At 34.7% G+C, this 26384-nt stretch overlaps 2 protein-coding genes across 2 annotated transcripts in view; both read left to right on the top strand.

Annotated features, from left to right (window-relative positions):
* The first annotated feature begins 2513 nt into the window (after positions 1 to 2513).
* On the top strand, positions 2514 to 8234 carry smim32 (small integral membrane protein 32). The gene is made up of 2 exons (XM_087799559.1): positions 2514 to 3079; positions 5026 to 8234. The coding sequence occupies exon 2, from the start codon at positions 5047 to 5049 to the stop codon at positions 5392 to 5394; it is 348 nt and encodes a 115-aa protein (XP_087655685.1). The 5' UTR covers positions 2514 to 3079; positions 5026 to 5046; the 3' UTR covers positions 5395 to 8234.
* Positions 8235 to 16563: 8329 nt separating this feature from the next.
* Positions 16564 to 26384, top strand: part of diaph1 (diaphanous related formin 1) — a 43346-nt gene continuing 33525 nt past the window's right edge. The window contains exon 1 of the mRNA XM_087798663.1: positions 16564 to 17272. Coding sequence (XP_087654789.1) covers positions 17174 to 17272 — 99 coding nt within the window. The 5' untranslated portion in view covers positions 16564 to 17173. The remainder of the gene's footprint in view (positions 17273 to 26384) is intronic.

The raw sequence follows: 26384 nt of genomic DNA on the forward strand, positions 1-26384 counted from the left end.
AGGGTTATTTGGGGACTTTTGGCACCGAAAAGAAACAGTGTTTCTCTCCGTGCAGCAAAAGGGCAAAGCAATAATAAACAGTAATCGCCTTCCAAAATATTATTGCCCCTCTACATACACGAGCAGAGCTTTAGGCTTTAATTATTTCTCCCATACGCCGCACACACCCCCGAACTGCCAGTAATCCTCTTTATTGTTCATTTTTGTGCTGGTGCAAGGACACGACAATTTGTCAGCTAATTCACCCCAAACTTCGCTTCACTGTTTGTGTCCTGCGCCGGGAGGGTCTGCAATTATTGGAGGGAAAGTTGGAGGCTATGTGTTTGCTAAGGTGTGTGTGTACATGTGTTTGTGTTTGTGTGTTTGTGTTTGTGTTTGTGTGCGCCCGCCGGCCGCTCTGTCGTGACCGAGCAGGTGCAGATGAATATGAAACAGATCGGCGTTTCTTTTTAAGTGTCTGGCACTTTGTATGCACGTGTCGGGGAAACATCACGAGAACGCAATCTGGCTCCTCGTCGACCTTCGTACAGGTGCGTCGAACACCGGAGCGAGGACGAGACTGGCGGGAAAAGATGTCTCCGTCTTCGCTTCTCTTTCTATTTGCGAGCCTTGAATAAGTGATGTGTGGCAGCGGAGGTGGAGGAACAGTGGTTTGTGGCGGAAGGTTTTACTTTACCTTTGCCTGTATGGACGCCGCTCTGTATTCACGGAAGAAATACTGCAGCTAGTATTATTACCCACCGGTTATGCTAGCAGGTATCACATCTACTTTAGCACGTCCTTGGGTTTTAGAATGAGGCAAACTCAATCAAATTAAATCTTACTTATCTTAATATTTACAAAAAATCCCTCAGCCTCAGTTTTAATTTTATTGGAAATAAATATAATCATAATAATAATAATAATAATGATATGTAATATAATATTATTATATAATTATGATAAATTGTTTTATAATTATAATATATTACTATACTAATAATAATTATTATTAATCTCTGCACCTTATCATATCTTAAATCCTAGCATCTTTCTAGCAGTTTCTCTGTCTTCAGGTGGCAAGGTTGAGCTTTATGGACCTCATCTAGCTACCAAAAAAAGGAAATTAATCATATCAAATTCTTCTAGGAACTGCTTGTGACCACGGCTCCTGAAAAGGTTTTAAAAATACAAAAAAACATTGTCTTCTAATGGCATGAACTGTAGCCATGTCTAGAGTTTGTGAAGAAATCAAAATGTTAAATTAAAATGATAATTTTAGATGATAGAATAAATGATTATCATGAAATTGACTGGACAAATGAGACGTTCATTGTTCAGAATTAAATGGATTTAAATACATTTTGTTTAAGATTATCTTCAAGATGCAGTTGGTCCCTCATCATGACCATGTTTTGAACTAATCATAAAGTTGCTCTAAAATCTGGGCGAACGAGAGGTTACGAGAGTCCATTATGATGTAATACTGGCTTCACTCCTCCTACAGCTGTAATCACGCCCCGCTTTGTTTATACAACGAGTCCCTTGGAGGTGGAGACTTCCGGGATCGGGAACAGCCTGGAAGGATTTCTCTCCTCTGGTCCTGAAGCGTGTTCAGGAACCATCAGTAGATTCTGATCCACAGACCTCAGAGCCCGAGCTGGGGTGTAAGTCTGGATCAGATCACTGATGGAAGGTCTGACCATGAATAGATCTGAAAGTAAGAACCAGAATTTTAAAATAGATCCTGAAAGAAACTGGCAGCCAGTGAAGAGTTTTAAGGATCGGAGAAATGTGAGTTCTTCTACTAGAGCGGCTCAGAATTCTGGCTGCAGAGTTTTGTATGAACTGCAGGCGAGACGATCCTTCTTGTTTAGACACCAAAATAAACTGTTACAATAGTGTGAAACTACAAAGGGAAAAAAAACTATAGTATATAGTAGTATAGTATAAAGTATATTCATGTAAATTTTCATAATGAAAGATAAAGATCTTTAGAGTAACATAAACAACAACATAATAACATAAAGAATAGAGATTATTGATGGCAACAGAAACTTAAGTAAATACATTTGTTTTAAAGCATAACAAACTTTATGATAATAGTTCTTGTAGAAAGAGTCGTATCCACCCATCAAAGTCATTTCATTGTATTATTGTATCTTTCAATTTTACTTTATTAAAAACGAAGTCTGATATTTAATAAGTAGTTAGTAGAACCCTTTACTGACATTGAAAATGTAAAGAATTCTGATTCTAAAAATGAAAGAAATAGAACTAGACTGGGTAGCTCAGCTGGTGGAAGTTGCTGGTTCGATTCCCCTGACATTGGTGCACTAAAGACTGAGAGACTCGTTGACTTCTATGAGTGACAGGTTCTACATGTGACTTTATCACAAATGTGCGACATTACTTCATCTTCACTCCCCCCCTCCCTCTCCTGTCTCACACACACACACACACGCACACACACTCGCACGGACGCACACGCGGTCTCTCCAGATCCCCTCATCGCCTGCTCAGCCACACACACTCACACACACTCTCACACACACACACTCACAGACACACAAGCCAAGGGCGAGGATTGAAGACCGTTTGTTTCGTCTGTTGATTCCATTTCATCCATAAAAACCTCTGGAACTTGATGATCGATTATTCTTTTGGGAATACCAGACCCTGAACGTTGAGCGGATGGATCCGGGATCTGCGCCCCTCGATCCGGGAGTCACAGGTTGACGTTCTTGGGTTTTTTTTTTCCAAAGTGCGCACCATGACGCGCGGAGACCCTGGACAAACTTCCATCCTTCCCCAGACCTGACACCTCGACCTCGGCGTCAGACAGAACCGTTTACACGACCCAGAGATCCCGGGGATTTATTCGGGTGGTTCGGAGTCTCGGTGGGTTCTGGTGGTTCGGATCGAGACCCCCCCCCCCCCTCCCAGAGGAGACGCTCGGGGGCGCAGGAGTGGAGACTCCTCGGCGGAGGACACGCAGACAGGGACGCTGAGGAATGCGGAGTCGGGATCCAGTCTTTTCCAGCTCGACGGCGGAACTCTTTGGACCGCGAAGCAAAGTGAAGAATCCACTGAAAACGAGGTACATTATCGCGATCCATATAAACCGTTTATTATACATAAATCTTCCTAAAAAACTTTTTTTTTTGTAAATGCTCTTTAAATCTTGGAAATCCTGTTTCTGTTTACACAGATAAGCAAATAATATTGGGACTTGCTTTATTTCACAGTGGTTTCTAGAAGCAAATATTTTAAAAAAAATCGGTTTATGATGATAAAATCTTGCCAGAGCCCGCCCACCCAATAGGTAAACCAGAAGAGGGAGGGGTTACCAAAACAAAAATTCACAAAAAAATACTGGGATTTAATGTAATGTGTTTTAAATTTAAAAATTCAATAAACAAAAAACGAGATTTAATGTATTATCAGTTTTATCTTGACCTTTAAAGTATATATTTTATTAAATATTGTTTTGATTGTTTAAGCGCTTTGTGACCCTGGTCTGGAAAAGCGCTATACAAATAAAAATTACTTACTTACTTACTTAATGTGGTTTTGATTTAACGTTAAAAAAAAGAAGTATATCTGTTCATTGTGTAACTTTGCAGCCTCTTGGCCTGGAAGAGGTTTTAAACTCGAAGGTTTTTTTTTCCCTGATTAAATAAAGGTTAAAGAAAATGTTGATAAGGAAGGTGATAAGTGGGATTAAGTCTTAAACGTTTGGTATAAAGAAAGACACAAGTATCTTTATCTTTCTAAATCATGTGTGTGACCAACCTTTTTCTAATCAATAATTTAATAAAATAAAATTAGTTTTTTCTTTTCAAACAACAAAGTTCCAGGTTAAGGACATGATTCTAGGTCATAATAAACGTTTCATATACATTTGTATCTATTTATTTTATTTCAAATGAATATGCTAGGTGACCAACATTGAAATGGAGTTCGCACACTAGACTTAAAGTCTGTCAAAAAAAAGCCAATATATTTTTAAATGAAGAATTAAAAACAAACAGAAAGCTCTCTTGCTCCCCCTGGAACGCCTTTCTCTCCACATCCTCAAATTACCGCATCGGTTGTTTAGGATTTCTTCTCACCAATAGAAACGCTGCTTCATTGACTCAGGTTGAAGATGACCTTCTTGACTCGGGGACGGAAATAGACACATTATTGATCGTGTTCTCACCAATGCAGGAGACACACAAAAGTAAACATACAAAAGCTTATTCACGTTCCTGCCAGTGGGTGCTCGACTTGAGCCGAGGCTCCCAGTTGAAATAGACGATTATTACCCTATTACTGCTCTTTTTTAGAAACATTAATTCTCTTGTTCGGCTCCGTTGCTGATCAGGGGTTTTGTTGGGAAATGAAAGAGAAGATTGTTATTAATGAACGGGAATCAATGATGAAAAATAGTGTTTAGAAAACAGGGAAACAATCCTCTATGAGACCATTTAGTGCAGTCCGGTGTGACTACATGGATCTCGCAGTGGAAGCTGCAGAATAATTGGCAACATGAATCATGCTCTGGCTTTGTGTGTCTTTAAACATCGGACTCTTTGTGTGTCTTTGAAACATCGGACTCTTTGTGTGTCTTTTAAACATCCTACTCTTTGTGTGTCTTTGAAACATCGGACTCTTTGTGTGTCTTTGAAACATCGGACTCTTTGTGTGTCTTTGAAACATCTGACTGTGGTCACGACCGAACCCCGAGTACAGCCTTAGTTCGTTTAGAGCTAAACACTGTTTAAAATCAATTTCTGCTCTGACAAATGTCACTAAACCGTTCAGGTGGAGCTTTCTAAGAACCATCTGCAAAGGTTACCTGTCGATGAATCGATGCCGAAGATCCATCACTTCTGTCGGTTTCATTTGGAGGAGTTTTGCTCCAGGGAAACTTTTTCCATGTGGTGGTTAAACATGCGGGGGATTCTCAACCAATGACAGGATGATGTGTGGATTATTTGTTGGTATCCGAGAGACATATCCGTCGCAGAAAACTATTTCACACTAATCTCTGTTTTGCAGTTGACCCCGTCCAGCTCCGCCATGTTGAGGCAGATCCTCCTCAACTCCACGGACACGGCCAACTTCCACCTGGTGCTGATGTCGCAGTCGTCCACCAACTCGCCGGCGTCCCTGAACGCCTCGCACGGCGGCCCCGTCAACGTGGCAGCGCTCCTGAGGCCCACGAGCGGCCGGGGGGGCGGCGGCGGCGGGATCCGGGACGGCGAGCTCCACAAGCCGGACCTGATCACCTACATCGTCATGTGCTTGCTGCTGCTGCTCCTGGTCCTGCTGATCGTCTTCTTCATCAACTGCCAGCTACGGAACTCTTTCTTCGCCTCCATGCCATATGACAGGTCGCTGAGAGAAGCCCGGACGTCCTATAAATAGACCAGTAGCTGATAATCAAGAGGCTCTTGAACTGCTACGTGAAGCGTCAACATGTTGCCTTCATCACTTTTGTACGGCGCCCCTGAACGTGACATGGTAAAAAAAAACAAAAAACGACTAAAACGTCGCCAAGAAAATGATGATAATCTGGGTGTGAGTTGGTCAAAATAATAGCTGTTATTATGGCTAATGCTAAAGAATATGAATTATTCCTCACCATTTTACTTATCTTCCATGCTTTGAAGTGACGATATGGGCTTGTAGTAGCTATTAGTAAGTAAGTAAGTCATTTTTATTTGTATATCGCTTTTCTAGACCAGGGTCACAAAGCGCTTAGAAAATCAAAACAATATTCAATAAAGTATATACTTTACAGGGCAAGATAAAACTGATAACACAACAATCTTAGGAAGCTTAATTCAGGATAAAAAGCCCTTACATCGTAGGATCATAAGTCGTGTTACCATAATAAACGCCTTCACTAACTAAAGAAAGAAAGCCGGAGAGCAGCTACTGCGGGTGCAACAGAATAAGAAAAAGGATGAACTCAAGAGCCAAAATAATGTGTAAGTAGTAAGTGAGTAAATAATTGTTATTTGTAAAGCGTCTTTTTTTAGACCAGGGTCACAAAGCCGTTGAAAAACAATACAAGGTTAAAATACATACTTTAAAAGGCAGAGATAACATAGAGACAAACACAGCAGCAACAAGAAAATAAAGAAAAAGCACAAATAAAAGGGTCTTCAGATGTTTCTTGAAGGAGTCAGTAGATCATCAAACACAGATGTTTCTTGAAGGAGTCAGTAGATCATCAAACACATATGTTTCTTGAAGGAGTCAGTAGATCATCAAACACAGATGTTTCTTGAAGCAGTCAGTAGATCATCAAACACAGATGTTTCTTGAAGGAGTCAGTAGATCATCAAACACAGATGTTTGTTGAAGGAGTCAGTAGATCATCAAACACAGATGTTTCTTGAAGGAGTCAGTAGATCATCAAACACAGATGTTTCTTGAAGGAGTCAGTAGATCATCAAACACAGATGTTTCTTGAAGGAGTCAGTAGATCATCAAACACAGATGTTTCTTGAAGGAGTCAGTAGATCATCAAACACAGATGTTTCTTGAAGGAGTCAGTAGATCATCAAACACAGATGTTTCTTGAAGGAGTCAGTAGATCATCAAACACAGATGTTTCTTGAAGGAGTCAGTAGATCATCAAACACAGAGATGGTTCCAAAGCTTAGGAGCAACAGTCTGGAAGGATTTCTCTCCTCTGGTCCGCAAGTTCAGGAACCATCAGTAGATTCTGATCCACAGACCTCAGAGCCCGAAGCTGGGGTGTAAGTCTGGGTCAGATCACTGATGGAAGGTCTGACCATTTTAAAGTTGATCCTGAAAAAAACTGGCAGCCAGTGAAGAGTTTTAAGGATCGGAGAAATGTGAGTTCTTCTACTAGAGCGGCTCAGAATTCTGGCTGAAGAGTTCTGTATGAACTGCAGGCGAGACAGATCCTTCTTCTTAAGACATGAAAACAAACTGATACAATAGTCTAAACAACACAAACACATGGATTATAAGATCCAGATCGTGTTGTGACGCCAATTTTCTCAGTTGAAGGAAACCGTTTTTGGTCAGTTTTCTGCAGTGTTGAACTAGAGACATGTCTTTGTCAAATACAACACCCAGGTTTCTCAGGCTCAGTTTGACAGACTGACCTAAGTCACCCAACTACTAATGTTCTCTACCAAATGTGATATCTAGGCTAATGATGCAATTAAAGTAATTTAATAGATCTATAAGAATTAAAAGTATTTTTTTGGGCCATTTAATGAAACGTTTTTTTAACCATGTCATGTCCTGGGCTTCGTACTTTTTTAATTCAATGTCGTAGAAATAATCCGGAACTATGTTATTGTCGTGCTTCGGATTTGTTAAGAATGTAGCAAACCAAGCTGAGTTTGCTGTAACCTGTCTGTTCAGGATGTCTGGCAACAGTCTCTAAAGATCCTTAAAAGTATCCAAATCATCGCAACCGATTTCAAACTCTAGGTTTCAGACCAAGGTCGTTTGTCACTTTGGCAATGCTTTTTTTTTTTCCTGTGGAAATACGCCATTCGTCAATATAACCTTCTTTTTTTTTGTAAGTGTTTGTTGTTTGTCTTGCTTAATGGCCCAAAAAAACATTAATTTTGCATCTTGTAAATTGGCAATTAAGTAACTAAACGACGGCCTGATATAAAGATATTGAAATACTCCGGCGTCTTTTCATGTGCGGCCACCTGCTCGTGAATGTTGAAGCCACGCATTTGGTTCTGCTGCAGCTGCAGATGTGCAGCGTTCATCATCTCGCAGTGTGTCGTGGGTCGACTTTAAGAGTGCCACGGGGCCACTGGCCTTGTCTTTTTTTAATTAACCTCCAAAATATATTATTATTATTATTACTACCAAGCACTAAGACCAAGAAATAAAGAGGACAAAGTAGGTCTTGTGTAACAAATACAATGTTGTTGTTTTTTCTTGTGACTCCCTTGAAGTAAATTACTTTTTTTCCCCGGCTGTTGTAATAAAATATTGCTCACGAATGATGGAGCCTTAATCCTTAAATGGGTTTGTGAGTGTATTTATGCTGAAAACATACACTGTGTTCTTTCAGCCGGAGGAGTGACGTTTGACATTTAATTGAATTATTAAATCACTTTAATGTGAGATTCCATCCACAAGTCATTCAGCTAATCATTTATTTTTCTTTGTATGACCACATACATTGTATAAACTTGATTTTAATACCTGAATTTCAGGTTTATTTCGAGGAACTGCATTTCATACATTGGCCGCTGGGGGGAGCGCTCCGTCTGAGTAGGACCAAAGGACGAGAGATGATGTCATTGTTTGGAAACGTTTAAGAAATTCCTTAAATGACGCACATGAAGTGCGAGATTTGTTTAAAGTTCATGTGCAAGGCTGTATGAGTTGTTTGAAGTATATAAAAAAAAAGGCATTTCACACGTTTACCTTTTCTCAGTCAAATCTGTTGATTTCAGAGCGTGTGTGACGTCATATGCTTACGTCAGAGGTCAATTTGTGAACCCTGGGCCGTGAACATATCCACATCTTTTTTCTATTTTTTGGAAGTTTCTCAATTCCAGACGAGAGAGCAACAGATTTTTTTTAGAGATTATACAATCGCTATCAGATCAATCTTGTCTGTCGGCGCCAGGGCCGGGTCTAGACAGGCATGTTTGAGGGGGCAGCCACAAATCTTGAGGGGGCATTGTGCTGTTACTTACTTACTTACATGTAAGTTTGAGGGGGCACAACATTTATTTGAGGGGGCCAGGCCCCCTCTTGCCCCTGCCTAGACCCGGCCCTGGTCGGCGCGTGTACGTCATCAGCTGTGTTGACACGTCGGACAATGACTCGCTTGACATCCAAGGTCTTGAATCTCCTCATCAAATCAACTTCCAGAACTGTTTGTTTTTATTATACAGTACAAAAATGTACAATAAATATTCTTGGGGATTTTCTGATCATATTTTGCCACACAAAGTCAACTTCCTCTTCAAACATTAAGGGCCACAGTCAAACCAAAAGTCCCTCAATTATTTACATTTGTAATAATAATATATATAATAATAATATTATAAAATAATAGATAACATTGAATAATGTAATATATATTTTAAAAAAACACATTTATCACTGTACTATTCTTCCTTTCTCCCCATTTTTAATGTCTGTCTTTGATTGTTCCTATCATTGATCAGCACTTTTGTAAGTAAGTAAGTAAGTAAGTAATATTTATTTATATAGCGCTTTTCGAGACCAGGGTCACAAAGCGCTTAAACAATCAAAACAATACTCAAAAAAGTACATACTTTAAAGATCAAGATAATACTGAGAACAACACAGGAGTTCGAGAAATTCAAGGAAAAGCCTGAACAAATAGAAACGTCTTAAGGTGTTTCTTAAAGGAGTCAGTAGATCCATCAAGAGCAAAGAGAGAGGAAGATCGTTCCAAAGCTTAGGAGCAACAGCCTGAAAAGATTTCTCTCCTCTGGTCCTGATCTGTGTTCAGGAACCATAAGTAGATTCTGATCCACAGACCTCAGAGCCCTCTTAAAACCAAGATTTTATCCAGAATATCCTGAAAGATTTTTGACCTTCTCCTACCGATGGAGCAACAAGTTGAGTCAACTGTCAGAGAAGAGCCTCGTCTCCCCCTCCGTTAAAACACCTTCGACAGTCAGACTCAGGTTTTCTCGCAGCGATGTTTCCAGCAAACACACCGAGCTTCTATCTTCACGCCGACACAGACCGGATCACTGTCTGAGCTTTGGCTGCATTGTTATCGCGACGTGGCATTTATTCAACGTCCACTGCTTATTTTGGCATGGCTGGTATGTGGAACCAGTTCCAGCTGGCACTACAGCCAGGAGAGGGGCACCCTTGATGCATTACAGGGCACGTAGATCATCAAATGTTGCATAGAATATGAAAAGATCCACCAGTAATGAAGTGTTACCTTTCTATTTAGGTCAGTATTACATTTTTCTAAAAATAAAACTAATAACACAACAATCTTAGGAAGCTTAATTCAGGATAAAAAGCCCTTACATCATAGGATCATAAGTCGTGTTACCATAATAAACGCCTTCACTAACTAAAGAAAGAAAGCCGGAGAGCAGCTACTGCGGGTGCAACAGAATAAGAAAAAGGATGAACTCAAGAGCCAAAATAATGTGTAAGTAGTAAGTGAGTAAATAATTGTTATTTGTAAAGCATCTTTTTTTAGACCAGGGTCACAAAGCCGTTGAAAAACAATACAAGGTTAAAATACATACTTTGAAAGGCAGAGATAACATAGAGACAAACACAGCAGCAACAAGAAAATAAAGAAAAAGCACAAATAAAAGGGTCTTCAGATGTTTCTTGAAGGAGTCAGTAGATCATCAAACACAGATGTTTATTGAAGGAGTCAGTAGATCATCAAACACAGATGTTTCTTGAAGGAGTCAGTAGATCATCAAACACAGATGTTTCTTGAAGGAGTCAGTAGATCATCAAACACAGATGTTTCTTGAAGGAGTCAGTAGATCATCAAACACAGATGTTTCTTGAAGGAGTCAGTAGATCATCAAACACAGATGTTTCTTGAAGGAGTCAGTAGATCATCAAACACAGATGTTTCTTGAAGGAGTCAGTAGATCATCAAACACAGATGTTTCTTGAAGGAGTCAGTAGATCATCAAACACAGAGATGGTTCCAAAGCTTAGGAGCAACAGTCTGGAAGGATTTCTCTCCTCTGGTCCTGAAGCGTGTTCAGGAACCATCAGTAGATTCTGATCCACAGACCTCAGAGCCCGAGCTGGGGTGTAAGTCTGGGTCAGATCACTGATGGAAGGTCTGACCATGAATAGATCTGAAAGTAAGAACCAGAATTTTAAAGTTGATCCTGAAAAAAACTGGCAGCCAGTGAAGAGTTTTAAGGATCGTAGAAATGCGAGTTCTTCTACTAGAGCGGCTCAGAATTCTGGCTGAAGAGTTTTATATCAACTGCAGGCGAGACAGATCCTTCTTCTTAAGACATGAAAATAAACTGTTACAATAGTCTAAACAACACAAACACATGGATTATAAGATCCAGATCGTGTTGTGACGCCATTTTTCTCAGTTGAAGGAAACCGTTTTTGGTCAGTTTTCTGCAGTGTTGAACTAGAGACATGTCTTTGTCAAATACAACACCCAGGTTTCTCAGGCTCAGTTTCTTATCTTATCTTAATCTATGCAACTTTCTTTCAACTCAATTGTATAATCTATAATCTATAAGCTCTGAGTCAAACTCAGCAATTGAAAATAATAAAAAAGGGCAACAATCCTTTAGACGTTTAGGTCGAACTAAATGTATATTTACCAGTAAGTATGAGTTTGATTGTTTCTAATACATCTATGTTTGACCATCAAACACTGAAGCTAATTCCTTTCCTTATATGTCATCCTTTTATAATGGTTGACATCGATGACCTATGATCCTTATCTCATCTGAACACTGGCATCTTTATAAGTCACAATATTAACTTCAACATTCATTGACTTTGATTTGAGTCAATCGGCGTACAGGCCAGGTAAAATTGAAGAAGTACAAAAAAGAAAAAAAAGTGATATATTATTTCCGTTCGATTGATTATTACTGTCTGAGATGTGTTTTGATTTGAAAAAAATAGATGATATTTTCTCTTAAGCAAGTTAAGCCTGTGACTGTTGACATGTCAAGACAATAGGTCGAGCCAATTTTACTCAAAAACTTCAGGTCGAAAATGAAGGTCGGTCCGTAGATATAGTGGTCAGTACCCCGGGGACTTAATGGCGGATCTTTATAGTACGAATATTCAGGTAAACACCTCTTGTCATTTGTGCATGTATGGTTATCTTCTAAGATGGCCGTCTCACGTGTTGGTTGTGGAATTTTACCGCAATTGATGTCTTCTAGAGAGAATATGTTTTATCAGTTGACTTACGCAGATGTCTGTCCTTGTCCTTATTGGAAGCAGATTTTCTGGCATCATCTACAGATCGTTTTGTATCTCTCAGCTTGACTGTCGACTTAACCTCTGAAGAGAGGAAATTATAATTAATATGAATTAAATATGAAAGATTATCAGCTAATCCAGTGGTTATTTGAAATGGGTTTTAAATCTAGATGATCGATTCCAGTAAAGTTGTCATATCCTTACAATACCAACATTTGACTGGTTTGGTTTGGGAACATAAATCTAAATGATGCGACTCCTGAGTCCTAACCTCAGATTAATGAAATAAAACGGCTGTATGAAGGTCTCATGTACATGTTAATGAATATTTATCTGAGTGGTATAAGAGGAATTTAAAAAAATACATGGTAGAAAATCTTAATTTTCTCAAGTTATTCTTGTTTAATCACATGTTTTATCTATTAATATTTCTAATATGAAAAGATTCTGATAACCAGCCTGCGATTAATGTAAAACAAATTGTACAAACAATAACAGAAAAATACATCTTTCCCCTTAAATTGTTTCATATATTTTTTGGTTGACTCAAAATTATAGCGTAAAACTGCCCTTGCAATGGAACCCCCGATCAATCCCTAATGACAAGCAAGTAACCTGGATCAATGAGACAAAAAGATAGTCAAACGTTATTCAAGACATTTTTATTCGTGAAGGCTTTTCCTTGATTCTCTGAGACTCCTGTGTTTGTCTTGTTGTTATCTTAACCTTTTAAGTATATCTTTTGATTGTTTAAGCGCTTTGTGACCCTCGTCTGAAAAATAAATATAAATAATAATAATAAAAAATAGTCTCTTGCTTTAATACAAGTTGAGGTCTGTTGTGTTATATTTTATATTGTTTTAAAATTTGGTAATACTGATGAAAATACAAAATTACACAGACAGCTGTTTAATACACTTTAATGGGCTCACTCAAAAGGATTTAGATTTTGGTGGTATTCTGCAGTTTACTCTGAATTCACAAACAATTTGAAGGTTTTGTTGTTCTAGATCAGGGGTCACCAACGTGTCGCTCGACCCCCAAAGAAGTAGCCCTTGGGCCTGTTAAAAAACATGTTTCATTCATCTTGTTATGTTTGATTTGGTGTAGGCTTTACTTGTTGCCCCATAGGTATTTATTTAAGTATCAATAATGTGATTATTAATGATGTGTATTAGTGGAACATCATTTATCATCTTTAATAACAAGTATTAAGTAAGTAACCGGCAAAATGAACAGTTAGTAACAGCAAAATTAAAATTCAATACACCATAACACTCGATCAGCAGGAGCCGGAAGCTGGTTTCTCTGAAACAAGATGGTCCGATATAGTTAATAATAAGTTAATAATTATAAGTTTTACTCATTTTCTCAACTTGACTCTTTTTGATAACTGGACCGAAGTAAAGAGTCAAAAGCTAATATGATTTTGGAGAAAATCTTGTCTATTTTTTTTTAAACACTTGTAATTTCAGGGTCAAGGTGACCCGGATGCGCGAATACATATGTGTTTTTGGTATCCATTTTGTTGTATTTTGGTTCAATGTGAATGACCTCTATGGATTCCAGAAATAAACATGTAGCGATGAAGGTGGTTTACCTTTACCCAGAGACAACACAAGGGATACCTCAAACACTTTAGGTTTGGGACACCCTGACCCTGAGATAACAAATGGGTTTAATAAAACAACTTTCAGATCACAATAATCCATACGGAAATTAAATAATTTCTCTTTCCATGCAGGCTGGTATCAAAAAGACGACAAAAGAAGTCCCTGTTCTAGATAGATTGATATATATTCCTTTATTCTTAGACTTCCTTTTATTGTCATTGCACAGAAAAACACTGTAAAAACAAAAACAAATACAAAAAATAATGTTTTAAATATCGCATAGAATTAATGTATATAAAAAGTATAAATATAAATAAGAATAAGCTAAAAATAGTGCAATATAGTATAAATTGAATAAATAAATAATGTTTTAAATATCGCATAGAATTAATGTATATAAAAAGTATAAATATAAATAAGAATAAGATAAAAATAGTGCAATATAGTATAAATTGAATAAATAAATAATGTTTTAAATATCGCATAGAATTAATGTATATACAAAGTATAAATATAAATATGAATAAGTTAAAATAGTGCAATATAGTATAAATTGAATAAATAAATAACGTTTTAAATAACGCATAGAATTAATGTATATAAAAAGTATAAATATAAATATGAATAAGATAAAAATAGTGCAATATAGCATAAATTGAATAAATAAATAATGTTTTAAATATCGCATTGAATTAATGGATATAAAAAGTATAAATATAAATATAAATAAGTTAAAAATAGTGCAATATAGTATAAATTGAATAAATAAATAATGTTTTAAATATAAAATAGAATTAATGTATGTAAAAAGTATAAATATAAATAAGAATAAGCTAAAAATAGAGCAATATAGTGTAAATTGAATAAATAAATAATGTTTTAAATATCGCATAGAATTAATGTATATAAAAAGTATAAATATAAATATGAATAAGTTAAAAATAGTGCAATATAGTATAAATTGAATAAATAAACAATGTTTTAAATATCGCATAGAATTAATGTATATAAAAAGTATAAAGATGAATATGAATAAGCTAAAAATAGTGCAATATAATATAAATTGAATAAATAAATAATGTTTTAAATATCGCATTGAATTAATGTATATAAAAAGTATAAATATAAATATGAATAAGTTAAAAATTGTGCAATATAGTATAAATTGAATAAATAAATAATGTTTTAAATATCGCATAGAATTAATGTATATAAAAGGTACAAATATAAATATGAATAAGTTAAACATAGTGCAATATAGTATAAATTGAATAAATAAATAATGTTTTAAATATCGCATATAATTAATGTATATAAAAAGTATAAATATAAATATGAATAAGTTAAAAATAGTGCAATATAGTATAAATTGAATAAATAAATAACGTTTTAAATAACGCATATAATTAATGTATATAAAAAGTATAAATATAAATATGAATAAGTTACAAATAGTGCAATATAGTATAAATTGAATAAATAAATAACGTTTTAAATATCACATAGAATTAATGTATATAAAAAGCATAAATATAAATAAGAATAAGCTAAAAATAGTGCAATATAGTATAAATTGAATTAATAAATAACGTTTTAAATAACGCATAGAATTAATGTATATAAAAAGTATAAATATAAATAATAATAAGCTAAAAATAGTGCAATATAGTATAAATTGAATAAATAAATAATGATTTAAATATCGCATAGAATTAATGTATACAAAAAGCATAAATATAAATATGAATAAGTTAAAAATAGTGCAATATAGTATAAATTGAATAAATAAATAATGTTTTAAATATCGCATAGAATTAATCTATATAAAAAGTATAAATATAAATAAGAATAAGTTAAAAATAGTGCAATATAGCATAAATTGAATAAATAAATAATGTTTTAAATATTGCATAGAATGAATGTATATAAAAGTATAAATATAAATATGAATAAGTTAAAAATAGTGCAATATAGTATAAATTGAATAAATAAATAATGTTTTAAATAACGCATAGAATTAATGTATACAAAAAGCATAAATATAAATATGAATAAGTTAAACATAGTCAATATAGTATAAATTGAATAAATAAATAATGTTTTAAATATCGCATAGAATTAATGTATACAAAAAGCATAAATATAAATATGAATAAGTTAAACATAGTGCAATATAGTATAAATTGAATAAATAAATAATGTTTTAAATAACGCATAGAATTAACGTATACAAAAAGCATAAATATAAATAAGAATAAGTTAAAAATAGTCAATATAGTATAAATTGAATAAATAAATAATGTTTTAAATATCGCATAGAATTAATGTATACAAAAAGCATAAATATAAATATGAATAAGTTAAACATAGTGCAATATAGCATAAATTGAATAAATAAATAATGTTTTAAATATTGCATAGAATGAATGTATATAAAAGTATAAATATAAATATGAATAAGTTAAAAATAGTGCAATATAGTATACATTTAATAAATAAATAATGTTTTAAATATCGCATAGAATGAATATATATAAAAAGCATAAATATAAATATGAATAAGCTAAAAATAGTGCAATATAGTATAAATTGAATAAATAAATAATGTTTTAAATATCGCATAGAATTAATTCCCTTAAATGTAATTCAATTACAGAATTTACCTGTAATTACTTCTATCCCTGCAACTACATGAATATTCAATTTGAATGTATAGAAGGAATATTCTTCCCTCATTGGGAAAATTCAAAATATTTCAGCAGAAAGATAAAAGATAAAGATAAAGATAATAGATAAAGAACACAACAACGTGAAATAAAAATAAACACAGATTATTATCTTAATAGATTTAAATGTAAATATTTTAATCTAGTTATTTTATTGGTGAATAACGTCCATCTAGTGTTCTTTCTCGAGGTCCTGGACGAGACTCTGCAGCCAGAATAGCAACAAATCCTCTCAGGTGTCTGAGGCGCTCAGGCTCCGCCCACCTCCCCGGGACCGTCTGTCAAACAGGAAGCAGCAGCTCCGCCGCGTCGCTGTCATGCAGGAGTTCAAAAAGTTGACCCAAAACTACCTAAAAAACATGAAGACTCTCCAGAGCCGCGACCCGAAACCTTGGTAACACCGCCTCGGTGCTTGTTGTCGCGGTGGCCCCTTGGTTTTTTTGGGGTTTTGAACGAGGAGCGCTTCTTTATTTCGGGTTGTTTTGTTTTTTTTCCTCCTCCACCGCACGAAGACTTCACCTGATGTAGCTCGACATGCTAAAGCTAATGTTAGCTCAGCGATAACATATAGTTGCCGGACTTTTAACGGCCGCGACGAACTTCCCTTCGGGGAGAACTTTTTTTAAGACTAGACTTCGTGTGGAAGAGAAGCGGCAGGTGGTTTTTGTACTTTAAAAAGAGCGAGCCATCTAATTTTTTTTGAATTTCCCTCCTTCAGTAACAGACAGGCGGCTTCATCGAGGTGAACTCCTTCGCTGGAGCTAGTTGGCTAATAATAGCCGAGGCCCCTGAGGGATTGAACTGGAGCCTCTTTTTTTAAAAAAAGAAAACTAACTAATTCCCCCAAAAGCAGATGACATAACTCCGCCCTGACTCTTTAACTTAATAGTCAAAGATTTGTTCACAAACATGGATCCATACACGGGACAGTCCGCCTCGGCTGGAGGACAGAAGAAGGAGAAGAAGTCCAAGAAGAACTACGATGATGGAGATGGGAAGAAGAAATTTGTGAGTATGATGCGAGGTTTTTTTTGTTTTTAAATCCCCTGCCTTGAAGATCTTGTCACATGTCTCCTCTTGTCTGGAGAGAAGCCACAAAGCAATACACAAACGCCCAATACCTGTAATTACTTCTATCCCTCCAACTACTGCAGTAAATAAATAGTTACCCTCCAGTGATATTCAAACAGGTCAAAGAGAGTCCACATAGTACTTTGTTTATACTGCAAACTAAGTATAAAGTAGCAAACTCAATAACATTCTATTTTGTATTAAGGGAAACTTTAAATAGTAAATTAAATTGTGAATGTTAGTTCAGAGTTGATCTTAATAGAACGTAAAGTATTTGTAGGAATATTTAAGATACAATTCACTAGCAAAACATGTTGAAGTATTCTGCCTTGTATATGATATGAATGCAGTGAATATTAGGAGTGTGTATTTGTAAGACTGGCGTTACGTGCAACAATATGACATATAAAATGCGATACTGTAGGAACAAGGATGTATTTGTAGTATTGTTAAAGTACTTGAGATCAGAAAAAAAGTATAAACTAGCGAACTCAATAACATTCTATTTTGTTTAAATAGCAAATTAAATTGTAAATGTATTTGTAAGTTCAGAGTTGATCTAAATAAAACGTTTATTTACTGAAGTATTTGTAGGAATATTTAAGATACAATTCACTAGCAAAACATGTTGAAGTATTCTGCCTCGTATATGATATGAATGCAGTAAATATAAGGAGTGTGTAGTTGTAAGACTCGGGTGATACGTACAACCATACGATATATTGCGATACAGTAGGAACAAGGATATATTTGTAGTATTGGCAAAGTACTTGATCTCATGAACAAAATATAAAGTAGAAAACTCAATAACATTCTATTTTGTATTGAAGGAAACTTTAAATTAAATTGTGAACTAATTTGTAAGTTCATAGTTGATCTAAATAAAACATGTATTTGCTGAAATATTTGTAGGAATATTACATTCACTGGCAAAACATGTTGAAGTATTCTGCCTTGTATAAGAATAAGAATGAGAGTGCAGTAAATATAAGGTGTGTGTATTTGTAAGACTTTGGCAATACGTGCAACAATACAATATAGTGCGATACAGTAGGAACAAAGATATATTTGTAGTATTGTCAAAGTACTTGAGCTCATAAACAGTTAAACTAGCAAACTCAAGAACATTCTATTTTGTTTAAACAGCAAATTAAATTGTAGATGTATTTGTAAGTTCAGAGTTGATGTAAATAAAACGTTTATTCACTGAAGTATTTGTAGGAATATTTAAAATACAATTCACTAGCAAACCATGTTAAAGTATTCTGCCGTGTATATGATATGAATGCAATAAATATTAGGATTGTGTATTTGTAAGACTCTTGCGATACGTACAACAATACGATAAAGGGCTGAACGATTATTGAAAAAAAATATAATTGCAATTGTTTTTCGAAATATTGCAAAAGCGTTTATTTATGCGATTATTTTTTCAATGTCTTCCTTTTTATGCATTTTTTTTTAAATGTAATACAATAAATTATTAACTTTACATAAATTGTATTTCTCTTTGACCCTCAAGATAAAGTTATACATTTTTATGATAAAGGCAAATTAAGCATACCTTAAAATAAAGGGGGAAAGTTTATTTAGTTACTCTAATTACACTTGTAAACAAACCTAACATATTCACTGCAAATACTAAAAACTACTGTAAAAAGATGCTAAAATTGTGATTTAAACATTTATATTTATGAGTCAATAATAAACAATACAAACTTCAGAGTAAAGAAAAGTGACAACACTAGTCAGCGATTCTTTTTTTTCTTACTTCATATTTTGCACAGTTTCTCGTGTGTTTAATGCATTTCATGTCATACACAATAATATATTTTCATTAAAATAATTAAAGCGAACTCTCCTTTTTTTTTTTTTTTAAAGTTAACCATAAAATAACTATTATCATAATTAAATATGATTTTAAAGCAAAAAACACCTCTAGTTAATATGCAGCGTTGCTTAATTACTGTCATTGTGACATATTGATATATATCTGATTCTGATGATGTATAAAACGGTAAATAAGTGTGTCAAACTCCACCGTCTTTGATGGCAAACGCTTCGAGAGAGACACAAATTCCATATGCATATCTAGCTTTTTAAAGATAATGAATCTATTGAATTGGTGCTTCTCAGGTTATCTGTTTTTCCCCCTGACCTTTGGGACGCTACAAGTAGTAACCTTTCCATCCCTACTCCTCGGACCTTTGTCTCTGTGATAACTGAATTGGAACTTAATGATATCAGCAGTGTTTGGATAAACTTAATCATTTGCAGTTTGTATTGGTGATTGTTTTTAAGTCATCTTCACGCTCAGTTTATCCCTATTTAATTGTCATTACAATTTTGTTTAACGCCAAGCAATAATATATCATCTCAAAGTGAATATTTGATATTTCTTATATTGCTTATATGTTTTCATGTTTTTGTTTTGTTTTTTAAATAGACTAAATTGTTGCTAGTGTTTGGCACCAAGAAATATAATATTGTTTTTGTTTTTTTGTGCTTTCAATGTTGAAGCAGTTACTTAAACTTGTTAAACTACAACTTCAGTTCCAATATATCAAAAATGAAACATAATGATAATAATAAAAAATGTAATTTAAAAGCACCTTTCACAAGACTTAACGTCGCTTCACAAGAAAATCACGGCTAATAAAGTTAATCCACAAGGATTATCATCCCTTTGTTGTGCAAGGCAACATAATTATTGTAGAAAATCTTTGGCTGGATTATAACACGATAATCTGTTTATAATCTGGGATGTTGTTTTATCTAAAACGGATTATGCGCTGTTTGTAAACAGAAATCCTAGAGCGACTACTGTTGGTTAATACTGCCTCCTGAGTTAAGGGGAAAGTTTAATGTTTGGTCATAGTTGTGGGAATGAAGAATTCCATTTTAACAGCATATCCTTTATGACCTAACTCGATGACTGTAGCCAGTATGACGTAGGCCTGACTTGTCAACAAGTGTGATTCACCGTGGCGTTCCTAGTGGAAACCTATCATCAGCCAATGCCTTGGCTACGTAACTTAACCCTTGGTCATGTCTCGCAGCAGGTGAAAACTGATATTTCTCATCCCAACCAGTAACCCTAGAGAGAGAGAGAGAGAGAGAGAGAGAGAGTACATCTAAGGCCCACATGGTTTCTGAGGAAACATGTCTCCTCATTGGATTTTGATCAAGAAACAGAAGTTATTTTCTGCAAGTCATGAATGTTTCATGTTGTTGTCCATAAGCATTAGTAAGTTTCTTTCAATTTAATAAGGAATGTTATCTGGCTTAACTTCCGTTTATGTGTGAAAGAAATGTTGCCAAAACCCTGATAGTGAATTATAGTTTGTGCATTTCCCAAACCAGCCTTAAAGAGGCAGGAGTGCATATATTTAGTATAAAATCAGCTTTTCTGCTGCCGTCAAAGGGGATCAATTATGTAACGCATTGTACTTAGAGAAACTGTAATGATGTGTTTTTACTCTTCTATCGGTGACACTGTAGTGAGCTAATTATATCATCATAATCATCTTTTTCTACCATATCTTTACAATAATGACGCCTAATGTGTGTATAATGTTTCGTCTTTTTGTCGGAAAAAAAGGCTGCGATGTTTAAATCACAATGTAATTGCGTGTACAATTTTATTAATCTAACTGCTTTTATATATTGTTTTATTTGCAAACGTCAAGAAGATGAAGATAGCAGAGCCATCACAGCAAAACCGTGTGTCAAAATCAAGCTGTTCCACATCATCCCTTAAATATTATTGATATAAACAAATGACGAAGTCCGACAGACTGGCTCTGTGAAGATTAGATGCGGATCATCGCCGCCAACTGTCTGGTTCATTTTCACTCTTTGACCATGAACATACTGAGAGTTGGATTTATGCTCAACATTTGATTTATTAACGTGGTAATGTATAGTGTAATTGACTGTCAAGTTGATTTTACTTAAGTTGTATTTTTATCCCATTATTATTATATTACAATTTATTTAACTGTTTTTCATATGTTTTTATTTCCTTTTTTTTTTTTTACATAGAACATATTTTATTTATAGAAGAATAAATATAACTGACAGGTCATGTCAAAAAAATCTCTTTTATCCGCTCTGCCCTGCTGAAAACTTTTATATGATACCGAAAAGTGAAACGGATTCCATACAGTACAGGTGAAATGTTCCCAGTAAACAATTCCTCCAGCTCTTGCTTTGAGAGGTCGCCGAATAATTCTTTCAGATAAGTGTAGCTTTATTTTTCCCTTACATTTTTCAGGAGCCAAAGAAATACCTTTCTTTCGTATTCTTACGCTTATCCTGGTTCAGAAGAGAGGCCCAGACTTTTCTGGCCCCAGCTAAATCATTTAGCTTCTCCAGGGGGACCTTGAGGCGTCCCCAGACCAAGAATCTGCTGAAACTATATTACGATACACGGGAAAACCCTACAACTTGGTTATTGCTGATGATAAGGTACGAGGGTTGAGTCAATACTTGGGTGACTTAGGTCAGTCTGTCAAACTGGGCCTGAGAAACCTGGGTGTTGTATTTGACAAAGACATGTCTCTAGTTCAACACTGAAGAAAACTGACCACAAGCGCTATATAAATAAATATTACTTACTTACTTACTTACTTACAAACTGTTTCAACCGAGAAAAATCTCTTTAAATTTAGGAAAATGTTGTCACAACATGATCTGGAGCTTGTAATCCATGTGTGTCTTGTGTCTTCTTGTTTAGACTATTGTAACAGTTTGTTTTCATGTCTAAACAAGAAGGCTCTTTCTAGCCTGCAGATGGTACAGAACTCTGCAGCAAGAATTTTGAGCCGCTCTAGTAGAAGAACTCGCATTTCTACAATCCTTAAATCTCTTCACTGGCGGCCCGTTTCTTTCAGGATCCACTTTAAAAAGTTCTACTTTCAGATCTATTCATGGTCAGACCTTCCATCAGTGATCTGATCCAGACTTACACCCCAGCTCGGGCTCTGAGGTCTGTGGATCAGAATCTACTGATGGTTCCTGAACACGGACTCGGAGGAGAGAAATCCTTCCAGGCTGTTGCTCCTAATCTTTGGAACAATCTTCCTCTGCCTCCGTGTTTGATGGATCTTGGATTTTCTGAGACTCCTGTATTGTCTTGACCTTTTAAGTATATATTTTATTGAGTATTGTTTTGATTGTTTAAGCGCTTTGTGACCATGGTCTGGAAAAGTGCTCTTCAAATATAATATAATACTTACTTACAATATATTGCGATGAGAAAAAAGGATATATTTGTAGTGTCTGAGTACTTGATGCTGGTGTTGCAGAATTTAACATTAGACGATTTTTACTCTCCGTTCTATGCACTCCAGGTGCTGGTGTGGTAATGAAGGTTCTTACTCACTCTCTCAAGCTGAAATGTTGCTTGCGTTTATCTCTTTGCAGCAATGTGTGCCCGCTTCCTGGGGGAACCACCTCAGCAAATGCTTCATTTACTTGAGTGTGATGGGTCTGACTCGACAAGCCAGTTAAGAAAGCAATAAGAGCAGATTTGCCTTTCCACCGTTAGCGCTTCCTCATGAGCAGAGAACAGTTGTTGTGGTTTTTTAATGGTGTTTTTAATAATGCAAATATACTTATTATACCTTTAGCGACAGAACTTCGAAGTGATTTACAGAAAATTGGAATTCATTAAAACTCATGTTTTATCTTGACAAGCTCAATTTATTTTTTATTAAATGTGCAGATTAATCTTGTCTGTTGGCACTTAGTCCTACGACTGAAGACCTGCTGGCTACTGTTACAAGTTCTAATCATGCAAAGCCTTGTTTTTGCTCCCTGTCAGCTTATTCATTTCCAGATATCATACACTTCAAAGAAGATATTTTTTTACCGACTCAAGTGTTATTATTTTGCTATATATTGAGGTAAGTAAGTAATTTATATTTATATAGCGCTTTTCCAGACCAGGGTCACAAAGCGCTTAAACAAACAAAAAAATACTCAATAAAATATATACTTTAAAAGTCAAGATAACACCGACAACAACACAGGAGTTCCAGAAAATCAAGGAAAAGCCTGAACAAATAAAAATGTTTTAAAGGTTTATGTAAGACATCTGTTGATAAATGTTTGGATCTATAAGTAGTAATATATTGATTGACAGTATTATTTGTAGTGAATTACTATGCGCTTATATTAGTATAGTATATATAAGTATATTTGTAACTTGTGAAAGTGTGATCTGTAAATATAAAAAAAAAAAGTGTATTTTTAAATATATCATTTTAATTTACAAAACAAACAAAAAAAACAGAGGTAAAACTTAAAATTCTGCTTGTGAAACTAAATGTAACATTACATCTCTATCACACCCAATAAAGGTTAAATATGGAGAAGTTAGTTTTACCCAAAGTTGATTTTTAATTACTTCTTTATTTCCTCTTGATAATAATCGGTTATGCTGTTCAGCGTGAACACTTTCATATCGTACCATTAAGATTAACATGGTGTCAGTAAGTACTTTATAATGGTTAATAATTGGCTAATTTGCTGTTATTATACCTTTAAATAAGTAGCTTATTAATAGTTAATACGTGTTCCCAATTCTAAACTGTCACAAAAATCTCATATTTGCATGAACCATAGGATGTCCCTCTAAATACAAGCTCCTCAGTGCAGAACTAATAGATTTAAGACACATAAAGATAATTTAGTTAAGTTATTCGTATACAGAATGCTTTCATTGTTATTGAACAGACGGCATACAATGAAGTGATTCATTGAATTATGAACGGCTGCCGGCAATGTGTGTGTGGTTATTTTCTCTACTATTGCCAGTGGCTGAAGCACATTTTCACTTTTTTATGAATAAGTGGTTGCAATCTTACGGAATTCTGTGGTTTTGTGGTTAAAAATTAGTGAAGTGTCCTGCTACTATGGAGGGTATTTGCAATGCAGGGTATTTCCCTCCGCAATTTCCTTTCGGATCAGTCCTTTGTCATCGCAAAGTATCTTAAAGTATTTCCAGTAAAATATCTTTCTTTGCCCCAGAAGCGCAGTACACAACAACATTAAACTATAGACGAGTACATTAATCTATATGCGACTACATTAAACTATACACAACAACAGTGAAATGGTGTGGAATATCCAGACCATGACTCCAATTAAAATGTTTCTTTGTAAACATGATTTATTTCATTTATTGATGTACATTGTTCTTTTGGACAAATGGAATTAATGGCAAAGTCATTTAAGTCAAACTTTATTGATTGTAAATTGAGTCCAAAAACATGTTTTCATAAATGCATGTTCAAAGTTATACCCTCACTATTCCTAAATTATAAAATTATAAAGTTGAAATAACTCTCGACTGGCTCTTATGGCAAATAATCCTTTTGAATAGATCTATCAATCATCTGGAAAATAAAACATTTTGATGAACATATGTTAAAGATGGTTTTCAATATGTCTGGTTAAATTAAAAGTAAAACAAGACTTCATACAAATGATTGATGAACTAATTAGGTGGATTTTATAGCTGATTAACACAAAATATGGTGATGGATTGATGGTAATACAGGTTCCATGTTTCATGAATATTACTTCAAAGATCATTTTTTTTACAATTTACATGAATTAAACAGTTAAAGATGTACAGTAAATTGTGTCCAAACTCACTAAAGCGATAAATGCGTCGTATCACATTCTTTCTTCTGCAATGACATGGTGTTTTATTTTGACACATCTTTTAATAAATTCATGTTCAGAGTTACATCCTCACTGTATTTGTTAGAATCTACACACTGAAAGTACTTTTCCCTAAAGCTATTACAATTAGTATTAATTTTTATAAATGATACTATGTTGTGAATTAAAAAAGACATTTGATAAATTTCAATAAAAATGTTAGGTTTGACTTAAAATTTAATTACCATTCATTTCACACAACCAAAGGGATTTTTCTGAATACTGAAATGACCCAAAGAAATGTTTTAATTTGCAAACATACTCAAAAAAGCATAAATGATTTTATTTTATTTTGAGTTTTTGTCTTTCAAACATTTTTTCATTCACATCTTCATTGTACTCGGGGCTCGTATTGATGTTTACAAAGTTTGATAACATATCAAGAGGATAAGAATAAGAGAAGATTTTAAAAAACAAAATAATCAAAGATTAAGTTTTTATCCCTTTTATATAGTTGTGCACATTTAAATGTTGTATGTGTTTACTTTTGTATTATATTGCACTTCAGGACCAGCATAATAAGGTGGAAATTCAATATACATGTATACATGTCAAGTTGCATTTAGCTCTGAGTAAATAACATTCTATTCACACCTTGAAAAATTGTAAAGAATTTGAAGAATGTAGATAAGAAGTCATTCTTTCTTTTATTGCTGGTGACCTGGTTAACAAAAGTTAGTGCCAGGGTTCATATTCCAACTTTCTTTTTTTTCTCTTCAATAGATTTTAAGATCAGCCACTGACTTGTCAAATATTCCCTCTCCTCTACCCATTATGAGAAGGTTCCCAAACATTTACATCTAACTTTACCCACTTATCGAAGACACTTGTGCACATTGGAAAGTGCATTCCTTCTTCCACTTGCCCTTTTAAAATGAAAAGCAAACTGAAGTAAAGCTCGGGATGACTGAGCTCCAGCATGTAACTGGAGTTCTTAATGGACTTGCTTGTTCTGGAGAACTCTTCCCCAAGAGTGAGTGGTTTTCGAGAAGCGGAACTAAGCGACAGAATATGTTAAGCTTAAATGAGACAAAAAAAACAAGTGGGGATGGATTGCATCTTGGGCCAAGGGTACATTCCACAAAGAAAATAAGTGTTACTGGTAAAGGATGCTGGGAAAATTGCCTGATAAACAATGAGTGAACATCTTGTTTTTAATTGCTGTAATTTCCTATTCTGAAATATGATGGATACGAGTTATCACAATCCATCTGTTCAGTATGTCCATTAAATGCAAGATGAGAAATATTCCTCTTTATTTTTGATTCCCTAACAATACTTTTTCCAGACTGAAAAATGTAATTGATGATCAAGC

This window comes from Callionymus lyra, chromosome 9 (genome assembly GCF_982586985.1).
Source record: "Callionymus lyra chromosome 9, fCalLyr1.hap1.1, whole genome shotgun sequence".
Classification (NCBI taxonomy): domain Eukaryota; kingdom Metazoa; phylum Chordata; class Actinopteri; order Syngnathiformes; family Callionymidae; genus Callionymus; species Callionymus lyra.

Coding starts and splice junctions, on each gene's coding strand:
- smim32 (XM_087799559.1), top strand. CDS start 5,047: ATGTTGAGGCAGATCCTCCTCAACTCCACGGACACGGCCAACTTCCAC.